The sequence below is a fragment of the Gallus gallus genome, chromosome 3 (genome assembly GCF_016699485.2).
Source record: "Gallus gallus isolate bGalGal1 chromosome 3, bGalGal1.mat.broiler.GRCg7b, whole genome shotgun sequence".
Taxonomy (NCBI): Eukaryota; Metazoa; Chordata; class Aves; order Galliformes; family Phasianidae; genus Gallus; species Gallus gallus.
This window is the reverse complement of record NC_052534.1, coordinates 63,476,817-63,489,281: the sequence shown is the minus strand read 5'-3', so window position 1 is coordinate 63,489,281 and position 12,465 is coordinate 63,476,817. Positions and strand designations below refer to the sequence as shown.

Genomic DNA, 12,465 nt, shown 5'->3' with positions numbered 1-12,465 from the left:
TCTGCTCATTCCTCTGGGATTTCTGTCACTGGCATACTCTGTCTCCCTCTTTCTTCCACTCTATTGTGAGAGATGGCAAAAGAGTAGCAGTATGTCAAAATGCTGTCTGACGTGGAAGTGTGTATGAAGAAAAGGTGTGGGATTGTATTCGTGCATGCAGAAGATGGCAGATGGTGGTAGTATGACAGTAGAGATTAAACCTTATGGCCAATATTCCATTATATTGTCTTGATGTGCAACAGATGGCAGCAGTTGTTTACAATAACTTGCTTTTCATATTTCTAATTTTCTCCATTTATCACGACTCAACTTCTGATGGAACACCTAACACCCTTGTTCACCTTTTGAATAAGAACCTTTTTTCTCCCATCTCATCATTTGCATTCGGACCATTTTTCACATCTTCAAACATAACCTGTTCTCACTCTGGTTTATCTTTAACAGAGCTCTATTTTATTTCAGATCTGCAGATTTTCTGCACAGCATCTCTGAGATCATGCAAAAGGCAGAGTTCAAAGCAGCATCCCATTCCGAATCACATGATAATCCATTGAGATCAGGTTTGTCAGAGCAGTTTGACATTTTATCTCTCAGTGTCACTTCAAACAAGATTGAGTGTTTTGTTATCTGTATTTTGAAAAGAGGAACTCATTGTCTCTGGATTAGAATAAATTAATGCAAAACCAAAACAACAACAAGAAAACATTAATGGAATAAATTTGCTTATTCTGTGTGCTTTTAGATTATTCTTCTCAAACTGAGACACCAGGCAGTCACAGACTGTGGGACACGTGGCTGGAGGAGGACTCAATGGGAAGGGACCTGGGTTTGCTGGTGACAGTAGCTCAGCAGGACCCAGCATTATGTCCTGGTAGCCAAGGGGCAAGCTGTGTTTTTGAATGCATTAAACACAGAATAGCCAGAAGGTCAAAAGAGGTGCTTCTCCTCCTATATTTACTGCTGGCACAGCCTCACTTTGCATATTGTTTGCAGTTCTGGGCTCCAAAATATAAAAAGGATGTCAAGGACTGTGAAAACGTCCAGAAGAAGGCGACAGGGCTGATAACAGGTCTGAAAGGCCTGTCTTGTGAGAAGAGGCTGAAATTTTCCGGAGTAGAGGAGGCCAAGAGGTAACCCCACTGCTCTCTGCACTCCTTGTGAAAGGGAAACGGAGGTGCTGAGCTCTGCTCTTGGATGGCAGGATGGGAACATCAGAAAGCTGAGCCACAGGAAGTTTAGAGCAGGTATTAGGAAACATTTCGTTACTGTGAGGGTGCCAAACACTGGAACAGGCTTTGTAGAGGGCTGGTTGATACCCCACCCTCGCCAGTGTTTGGGAGCCATTTGGATGCCTTCCATAACATAATGCAACGTTTGGTTAGCCCTGAAGTGGTCTGGCAGTTAGACTGGGTGATCTTCATAGGCCCCTTCCACCTTCTCTCCTCTCAATCATAATTTCTGATTAATCTGATTGAATATAAATAAATTAATTAATCTGAAACATTTTTTGTAGAAAAGAAATATATGTACATTTTGAATTGACAAAAAGTTTTAATGTTGCTTTGAAGGAGAAGTAAACACATCTTCCCTCCTCTTCCTCTGAATCTCAGTTCCTGATTAATCTGAGAGATAGTTTTCTTGATAGTCACCTGAAGCTTTTCTGAGAGTTAGATAATGGCGCATGAAAAATAATCTGCTTCAATACTCAGTGTAGAGGATATCTAGGAGACCATTTGGTAACCAGGTTGTGTTGTGTAAGTTCACAGACATTCCTCCACTGCTTTCCTCAGCAATATAATCTGCAGCTGAACACAAGTGGCCAGGATACCCATAAAGGATGAGTTTGTGGCCTTTACATCTAGTTGTAGAACTGTACCGCTCCTTCTATTATCCCACTGTCTATGAGATCTAAATAGATCAGAGTCATTTGTGGCTGTAGCAGAAATGCTAAGTCATGACCTGAAACAGTGATAGAGAACCTGGTGGGAAGGCAGGGCCAGGCCAGGTGAGTTCAGGTGCATGCAATGCACCTGAGTGACCAGAAGGGGTGGAGCCAGGATCCACCCCCTCACCGACCTCATTTAAGGGTTGGCAGTGGAAGAAAGGGCATCTCCTGTGGGGGATCTCTGGCTATCTGTGGTCTTCCTAGGGTAAGCAGTTGTTTTCCTTCATTTTTTGTGTCTGTGGCTGCTGCATTTGGGCTCATTCTCATTTGCTGTAGCCCAAGATTTTGCTGTACTGCTGTTATTGTGGTATTTTTCCATCCTATTTTAGCATTACAGTAGCGTTTTAATAATTTCTGTGATCTGTTCCCCCACTGTTTTCTAATCTGTGGTTCCCAGCTAATGTTTAAGAGTTACTCCATTGCCCTGCCCCAGCTGCAGTTCATAGAGTCAAACTGACATGTGGTGAGGTGCTAGTAGGCTGACTCTGGAAATGGAGGTTTTTTCCTCTGATGCTTGGAGTGCTTGTTAGAATGCAATAAACTTAATGGAGTTTATTGTGAGCTTGGCATCCTATTGAGTGGACAGAGGGGATCCTGTCTCACAGGGTCAGTTGCTGTCCAGGCAGAGTCAGGAAGTGTGGTTGCAGAGTCCTTGCAGAGGATTGGGTGAGACTGGCACTCTCCTGCTCACTTATAAGCCTCTTTGCCTCTTATAAGCCTTCCTACACAGCCACCTTAATCCATCGCTATCCATTCCATTAAACAAAGGGCATCTCCTTACTCTTACGTACATAAAAAAGATTGTCTCAAGTGACTGTTTCTGTATCTGCAGGAACAGTTTCAAAAGTATCTTGTCTCAGTGTTGTTGGCCAGTTCTGCAGTGAGATCTGCCTGGGGGAAGCTGCCCAGGTCCATTACTACTTCTCTGAAAGGGTGGTCAGGCACTGGAATGGGCTGCCCAGAGAGGTGGTGGAGTCACTGACCCTGATGGTGTTCAAAGAGCGTTTGGATGTTGTGTTGAGGGACATGGTTTAGTGAGAACCACTGGTGAAGGACGAACAAATAGTTGGACTGGATGATCCTGTGGGTCTTTTCCAACCTTAGTGATTCTATGATTATTTCAGACCAGCACTTTATCTCATATCCATTGGTAGACTGAGAATTACTTAAGTGCTGTGGGCATGAATGAGGTATGGCTCTGGTAACCCAGGTACATCAGGGTACCCTGGCACCCAGCAGTTGTAACTCAGATGCCACAGTTCCTGCTGCAGCTGAGGACCTCTGGCTGCTATGAAGACGCAGAGCTCTTTGGAACAGAAAGTGAGACAGTATTTGGGAATGTTTTGGAATAAGGTGTCAGCAGCTGACTGGGTTCAGCACAAGTTGCAGGCCTGCTGAGGAATGCTTCATATGTGGTATGGGCTTCATTTCCCCATCCTGATAGCAGTAGCAGCAAGACCTGGGGTAACCAGCACCATGCTAGTGGAGGTCTGTACCCTACAGAACTTCCATCAGCAGTGCAGAAAGGCTGGGTTGCAGATGTGGTGGCACTGTTATTTTGCTGTCTGAGATGAAGCATGGAGCCCAGCAGGCAGACCGCCATGCTTCTGTCAGTAAGCAAGGTGAGAGGATTATAATAGCTATGTCTCTCAGATACACCATTCATGCACAGGTTAGAGGTGTGTCATTTGGCCTTGTGAATTAAGGAATCAAGCATTAGCTAATGACCTTTTAATAATCCACAATACAACCCACAGTAACATGTTTTCTCATGACTGAATGTGCAGGGAGTTACCTGAAACTCTTGTTAAAAGGTTAGTGAAAGTGTTCCACCCTTGTAAGCCACCAAATACTAGTGTCAAAGTCACTCATACCTTTGTACAGGTGGCCAGACAGCACAACTGCTTGCTATTTCTCTGTGAGACCATTGCCTCCTGCAGGGGATGAGTTAGATCACAAAGAAGTAAGTGATCAATGCTGTAGCTACAGATGATACGCGTAGTTGATGAAAGGTGTTCCGTGAATAAGGCAGAGTGTTTGAGTGCAAGTACAGAGCTATCATTGGACATTAGAAGGTGAAACAGTTTCTGCTCTAAATGAAGTGTTTCTGCCTTGGGCACAGTGTTCTTAGAAAGTGCTGGTTCAGTTACTCCAGCCAGCATTGCCACAGCTGTTCACTAACAAGATAGTGTTTATTTTCAGAGTGGCAGGTATGACTTAATTACAAAAAAAAAAAAAATCAGCAATCCCAAGAAGCTTGATGGCAGTTAAAATTGATTAGAACTGTATTTTGAACTTCTGATTAAAAAAAAAAAAATACTACACATTTTTACATGCCAGAACTTAATTTTATGGCATCAAAGATTACAGCTCTAACTCACACACTTGGAGCTATGGGACCTTTTTAGTGGGACCAGGAAATAAGCAAAGATTCATAGTTTCCTACTAAAATACTATAAAATACATCAAAAAAGTGAGAAACGGTTCCAAGACTGCAAAGCAGCATCCACTGTAACAGAGAGCTGCCTCTTCCAGACTTGTGAATTTATAATCAAAGCCATAAGGAACGCTGTATCAGCATCCCTCTTAATGCAGAAGGTAGTGCCACCACAGAACTTTGGCTACCAGGCTGGAGAGCTTCAAAGAATTGTTAATTTCAATTCCAAATTCTACCACTCTCTCTCCTCTATTTTGCTACACTTGATACTGTGCCAGCAGCAAAAACGGGTTGAATGGGCTGTTCCTTCTTTCTCAGGCTTAGGTGGGGCAGCTCCAGCCTTGTCCTTGAAGTGAGCAAAAGGAAAGCAGAATCTGGTGATGACCAGGGAGTACAGATGTCTCTGAAAAATGATAGCAGCTGCAGTGTGATTACAGGCTATCAGCTCCCAGGAGCTGAAAAATGCGTACTCCTTCCTTCTGTTAGATGTTAGTTGTTAGATAGTTGTTTTAGCCCTCAGATTTTACCAAGTTGCTGCTTTTATTTCATTCCTCCAAAAGGTGAGGGGGGAAATCCAATCTATGTGTTTTAGTTTTGGATAGAATGCAGTTACTTTTCTTCAATAGGGGCTCATATGCTGCTGTGTTTTGGATTTGGGTTGAAAATAATTGATAATGCAGTGGTATTTTACTTGCTGCTGAGCAGTGGCTTAGAATAACTTAAGGACTGTTCAGCTTCTTGTGCTGCCCTGCCAGCAAGGAGCTGGGGGTGCACAAGGAGCTAAGAGGATATAGAAGCAGGATAGCTAGTACATATAGGCCAAAGGGATGTCCCATGCCTGGCTGTTGATAAGAAATAGTGAATGAATTTCTTGTCTTGCTTGATTGTGGAAGCAGCTTTTGCTCTGTCTAGTACACTTGTTTTATCTCAAACCCTGGGTTTTCCTGCTTTTACCTTTCCAATTCCCTCCCCAGGCCAGCTGTGTGGAAAGTGAGCAGGAGCAGCTGTGAGGTGCTCAACTGCCAGCCTGTTGGTGATAAACCACAACACTGGTAAAAAAATACTGAGAATTAAAAATCTTTTTTTTGTCCTCCCTTAACACACATCTAAGACCATGCCTGACATTAGAGACTTGCAAGGAGCTTCCAAAGGGCCACGTAGGCAGGACTCACAGCATCCTCTTGGTTTTATATGTTGCAGAAATTGCAGGCAGATACTGAGCAAAATGAAGTCTGATAGGACAGAAGATGCCATGGAAGCATAACTTTTACAAACATTATCAGAACAACATCTTAATAAAAAAAATTTATTCACAATACAAAGAAAATATTTTCTTTCCACACCCCAATAGTTTGTCTCATACCCATCCCTGGAGCAAACAATCCCCACTTTGTACACCACTGCATCCCCATGCTAACAGTGACCCACCTCATAAGCATATTTTTGTTAGCAAGGGACAAGAGAAGGCAGACAATAAAAAAGAAATGCAGTAGTAAATGAATCCCAGCTGGAATAGATCATGCCAGGTGAAAACACTGAATTGCTTCTGTACTTCATAAATAGTTGCTGAGATATAAAAGATATATGTTGGTCAGATTTTACAAGAGATGGAACATTAATCATAGAGCAAGTATAAATGTACTTACAGAGATAAAGTTGACCAGGCACTCAAAAAAAGTTTCACAGTATCCACTGCTTATTGATTATTAACTATAGTGCATAGCTTTCTACAGGGCAGTGGGTGTTACTTTGTAATTTAAGCAACCAGGAAAATACCCAATTTTCTGCTAGCCTAAGAAGCTAATACTGAAGGGTTACATTTCACCTGGAGGGAAGTGTTTTGACTGAAGATTAAAACTACAGCCTTAAGTCTGATGTCGTGCTTCTCCAAGCCCCTAGACATAACTTAACAATTTTTACACTTAAGTTAGTCACAGTCCAGTAGTTCAATGTTTTGCATCCAGCAGATCCCAGAAAGAGGTAGATAAGATGTCCTTTAGGGAATCTTCTCTGATGTTAAGACCCGAGAAGCCAGACAGCGAGCCTAAAAAGAACGGGGGAAGGAGAGTGAATAGCTTAGCAAATGAAAACGTCATTTTTAGTCCTTAATTTGGAAAACACACTTAATAAGGGGTTGTATTTCATCCTAAATGTGATCTTTCAAGGTAATACTCTAAAGAATTAATAATTTAAAATATAAATAAAATCTTTGGAGAGAAGAAACAAATACATGTTCCCCTCCCCCAGAAAACACACCACTTTAGTTACTGTGTTCTGAATTTTAATGCACGTTCTTTTAAATGTTCTTACACAGAAACGATTTCCTAAAATACTTACAGTTTTCTCTTCCAACGTCAGGACGCCATCTACAGTAACTATCTGGTATTGCTTTTCTTTTAAGCTACCCATAAACTTTCGAAGTAGTTTGAGACTAGTGCCATCGCTGCTTAGTTTTAGCAGTTTCTGCATTTCTTGAGAAGGACATCCAGGATCAAATAGTAGCAAACATAAGGCTTTATTCTTCTTTTCTTCTATGCCTACAACAGTACGGCTATGACCTAATTGCAAACAGATTTTCAGTATTTTAGAAAAACAAAATCCCATTTATTTGCTTGTAGCATACTGCTTAGTTTCAAATCAAGAAAGATATTAGTTGAAATTTAACATGGTGATTGTAATTAAAAAGCAAGTGTCAAAAAGCTGATATTCCACTCACGCTTTTCTAGTCAATAAAAATACAAAATTTTCAATGTTACACTTATTAAATAAAAAAATAACAATAAATAGGCCTTCAGTTGAATGAAGAACATAAGACTGTTCTAAATCACAGCACACAGAAAGAAAGAGAACAAATCAGTACGTTCTGATGCTGACCTTGATGTTGCAAGTAGACAGGTGGCCTGGAAGTGCACACTACCTTTGCAGCACCTTCATTATCTGTAGAATAGTAACGTAAAATCCACTCAAATAAACGAGGGTGTGTACCCGTGGGACCAGTTGGTTTGTGAAAGTCAATTATTTGGCACCTGTAGAACATAAAAAATTTAAATAAGTTATTAGATTTGAAGCTTTAAAAAAAAATACCTCTCAGTCCCTCTCTCCTTCAGGAAGAACACCTCATAAACAGCAGCAATTCCAGGCACTAAGTGGTCATTCACACTATTTTTGTTGTATGTTTGTTCTTTTTTTAAATACAGGCACTGAAGACAGGTTAACTATAAATGAATGCAGTAGCTACTGTTCAAAATCACACTATTTACTCTGTGGCAAATAAATATTCCATTCTGCTCAGCCTAACAAGAGCTAAGGAAGTTTGCAAAAATCCAACTATTAGATTTTTGTAGAAATACACCAGAAAGTAAAATTAGCAACTTTGAGAATATAAGAGAAAATAAGTTTTTATGCATATATGGCACAATTCCTCACCAAGCCTCAAGGATCGAAATAGTTATTCACCTTGCTCATCTGCATAAGTAGTTACGCAGCTTTGATGTGTTGACTACGTCATATCCACTTATAGGCTGGTTGAATTTGAAGTCACTGTGGTGGATGGTCTGTCTTCATAGTTGACAGTTTTGCCCCTTAAAAGGTATATGCTTAATTATCACTTAAAATAATAACAGAAAAAGTAATACTTACTTTATCCTGAGACTGGTTAACAGTGAATAAATTTCACATGCTCCTATCCATGCCTTGGAACCACATAATCTGTTGTTGAAGTGAGATGCCCCATGAGGATCAAAGCCTTCTTTCCAAGCATCTTCGATCATGGACTGAATCTTCGGTATGCTAGGAATTAGTGCAATATCTGAAACATAGAAGCTTTTGAATTGCAGCTACAGTTACCGAAATAATCTATTAAGAACATCCAGCTTCTTTTATAAGAGGTAACTTAGAAAAATATAGCCCCCAAAAACTAAAGCCTCAACCGCATCATGCCTTACCAATATTCACCACCCTTCCAATTCTTTTCACAATATGCACTAGAGTTATAACAAACATTTAATGGGTATAATCGACATTGATAAGCTTTGCTGTATAAACAAAAAGGTAAAACATCAATCAACAGTTTGTCATCTGAGGTATGTAAAACGAACAGGAAGTATTTTGATTACTACCTCTCAAGCAGTCATTATACAAGCTGTTTTGCAAGAGTGAGGAAAGGAGCATTTGGAAGTTCCTGTAACCACAACCCCAGCCTTTGTCACCCAAAGATGAGTGGAAGTGATCTACTCCGGCTGAAAGCCATACACGTCTCACATCTTTATTTTCATTCTGGTAGTACTTGCACAATGCCTCAGTGATTCCTAGAAGAACAAATACAAAATTTATCTGTAGCATGAATTACAATGTGCTGGAAAAGATTACAACTAATTGAAACACAATACAAAAAGCTACTATAAACTTGAATAGCTATACTATAGCACTAGGTAGTAAACAACCGTAGTCTCTCAAAGACAACCCATATGCAACAGGAGATTTTCATCTTATGATACACATCATATTTGGGCTCCTATGATACATATCATATTTGGGCTCTTAGCCACTCAATGTAAATCCAAAGTTTCATCCTTCCCTGGACCACCCACTTAAAAAAAAAATAGAAGGGTGGATGTTACAGATATGCTCCAGATTAACATTATTTGCATCCTAATACCAATCTGAAGTGGTGAAATATTTTGTTAAAAACACATTTATTCACCACAAACTATGCCTAAAAGCTACACACTTCATTGCTGAAATGCTCTTTTACCTGAGGTTTTTGTTTTCCCATCATCTATACCAAAAGCCAAACATTCCATCATGTCAGCTTTTCTCTTGTGATATTCAAAGGGCTGCATCCTTCCTCTATTAACTTCTCTTTCCATATTATTTAGGAATTGTTTCTTGTATCCTCCGGAACTATCCAAACCATACTGTCTCTGTTAGGGATACAATGTGCATAATTTGAAGTATATTTTTAAAATGCTTGCAATGATTTAAGAAGCAGCGTGCACAATCAGCAACATTGAAAATTAGTTAACAATAAGACATAAAACCTTATTTATGGCACAAGCCGCTCCTGCCACCAACTCTTCAGTACAGCCTACCTGACTGCACAGGTCTGACCTGGTATGACCGCTCTTATTTTCATATAATGAAGGAAACAGTTTCAACATCATCAGCTTCAAATGGCACAACTCTTCAAAATTTTATCATTTACAAACATTACTGCACCTGTAGCTTTTTAAATTCTTCCTTTTCTCGCTTCTCTTCTTCAAGTCTCTGCTGTTTATCTTCTTCACTTTGAAGCTGTTGAGCCAGTTCTAAATCTCCACTGCTTCCACCTATTCAGTAATAACATTCCAAAACCAGAGAACTTTACCAGGAGGCTAACAATGCTTTGATGGATCATTTACTTGAAGATTCTTCTCTAAGAAGACATAGATAAACACAGCTAGGCATCACTTTTCAAGAGGAATCCCACACTATGTTGAGCTATTAGCAAGGAGAACTAAACATGAATTACAGCATTCAGTCTATTAAGACTCAAATTCCTGACTTGGAGAATGCGTGTGCATTCACAGATGCAATTGCTTAGCAAATAACGCAAGGATAGCTCTACTACTAAGTAAACATCTTCTGGTTACTACACTTTACATAATTATTAGTAAGAAATCCTAGTTTTTTTGAATAACACAGACCTGCCAGTTTCTCAGATCCCTACTAGCAATCTCAGAGTGACAAAAAGAAACTTGGGATCAGAGAGCTGGATAGTGAATCTCCAGCAATTTATTATCCATGCAAATAAAGAAAACTTATTTTGATTCCTTCACCCCATCATTATGACCCTGAACATTTACAGACAAGAACCAAGAAAAAAATCAGTAGTTTTCAAAAGACTATTTTGAACTCTTCACATGGGAACGTGCTACTAGATTCTAAAAAGGTAACTCTTTTATGGATTTAGAACATGTAATAGGGCTATCTTTTACATATTTATAATTCTAAGTTTTAGTTTTACCTAACATTTAGTGCATTTACTGAATAAGCGTGCATAGAAAGACACTTTTCATAGCACATGTAATTCAGCAGAGCACAACGGCAAATGATAGAACTTGCATTTAACTTCATTATGAATCTATTCAGTTCTCTTTTTAAATAAAGAAATATTTAGTATAAATTTTGTATGAGATTCTATACTGCAACATACAAGTATTTTCAAAGATTATCAAGCTTGCATCCTTTCAAGTACCTTCTGGAAAGCTGTGTTCCTCTAAGTGTAAATCCACATGTTCCTCAAGAATCCGAATGTCTGTACAGGTAAGACCACATATTGGACATTCATATAGCTGTTCAACATTCTCGGTGTCTGAAAAAGAGATACAGTTTCTTGCTTAATGCAATTCCTGTTTTATTCTTTCCTGCAGCATGTTTTTGTAAGAATCATCCCCCAGCAGCTCTAGATAAACAAATAGAATTGTGCTGGTATTGAAATTGCCCAGTGGAAGGCAGCATATGTTAATAGCTATTGCTCTCCTAACCAGTTACAAATTCATATTTAAATACCTGAAAAGTTTGAAGATATATTTTCCCTCTTCCTATTCAGCAAAATTTTCCCAATTTAACTTACTGCAACTTGCTATAATATTTTTATTAAGGAAGGCCTACAAAATGCCAATAAATATCAAACCTTTAATGATAAGGTATGTCCTGCTGATGGAAGAACAGTTGCTTACAAAATCTTAATGCTCGTATGACAACACAGCAGTCAGCAGGCAGAAAAAAAACCTACAATGCTGTCATTTTTGATTAATCTTCCTGTGTTTCCTCAGCTATTTCTTCTGCACTTTTAGTGTTCTTAATCAGAGTAGCATAAAACAGCTAATGTTCAGAAGATCATCTGGAGATCACCAGGACCCTCAAACCATGATCACGTCAAAGAGGCTTGGGGTCATTACTCAGGGTCTTTTCCAGTCACTTTCCTGAGGATGGAAACTCCACAGTGTTCTCATTCCAGTGTTTGACAAGTCTCGCAGTAACAGCTTTCTTAAGTTTCAGTGGTAGTTCCTCATTTCACTTGCTGCCTGCAGTCCTGTCACCGCACTCTACAAAGACAAACCCAACTTAACCTTCAGTGCCCTCTCTTTGAGTCACCTACCCTTAGAATCCAAATCTTTTTGAGTTGGAAGGTGCCTTTAAGCTTTAAGGTTCCTGCCCTGCGAGGAATGTAGACACCTACAACTCGATCAGGGTGCAGCTCCATCCAGCCTGACCTTGAGTGTCTCCAGGGATGGAGCTTCCACAACCTCTCTGGGCAACCAGTGCTTCACTGCCCCTATTGTAAAAAACTTCTTCCTAACACCTAAAATAAATCTCTCCTCTTTTAGTTTGAAACCATTTCTCCCTGTCCTATCCCCACAGATCCTGTGGTGAGGAGACAGCCCTTTCCTTCTTACAGTTCCCCTTTAGATACTGAAAGGCTGCTCTTAGGTCTCCCCAAAGCTTTCTCTTCTCCAGGCTGAACAGCCCCAGCTCTCTCAGTCTGTCCTCACAGATGAGGCGTTCTGTTCATTAGATCATTTTTGTGGCCCTTCTCTGGATGCACTCCATCAGGTCTATGTCTCTCCCATACTGAGAACTTCAGCAGAATATGGAGAGTAACAGCAGAACATACCATGCCGTCGATTACACCGTCACATTCTGCATTCTTATCATTCGTTTTCCCTGCCAGCACAACCGACGCGTTACACCAGCGATGCCACGCCGTAGGGGAACCACCCACCTGCGCCCAGCAGCCGCTCGTGTCGCGCCCTGACGTGCGCCTCCAGCTGGCGCCCCGCCACCTCCCCGCAGAAGGGGCACTCGAGCTCGGGGCTGCGGGCGCGGGGCAGCGGCTGGGGCTCTGGGTGGGCGGCCTCCACGTGCTGGCGCAGCTCCTCGTAGCCCGAGGCGGCGGCGCTGCAGAGCGGGCAGCGAGGCTGCCGGTCCGGGTGGGCGCGATTCACGTGACGCCGCGCCGCCGCTTCCGAGGGCAGCACCTGTCCGCAGATGCCGCACACCGACATGGCAGCCCAACGGTCCTCTCGGAAGCCCCGTCCCC

The 12,465-nt window shown here is 41.0% G+C and overlaps 1 protein-coding gene across 1 annotated transcript; it reads right to left on the bottom strand.

The window, feature by feature from the left end:
- Positions 1–5,674: 5,674 nt before the first annotated feature.
- On the bottom strand, positions 5,675–12,459 carry ZUFSP (zinc finger with UFM1 specific peptidase domain). The gene is made up of 9 exons (XM_040697542.2): positions 12,148–12,459; positions 10,618–10,734; positions 9,600–9,709; positions 9,136–9,304; positions 8,501–8,689; positions 8,022–8,190; positions 7,257–7,408; positions 6,720–6,940; positions 5,675–6,426 (listed from the first exon to the last, which is right to left on the bottom strand). Exons 1-9 carry the CDS (start codon positions 12,428–12,430, stop codon positions 6,379–6,381), a joined length of 1,458 nt encoding a protein of 485 aa, XP_040553476.1. The 5' UTR covers positions 12,431–12,459; the 3' UTR covers positions 5,675–6,378.
- Between the last annotated feature and the right edge of the window lie 6 nt (positions 12,460–12,465).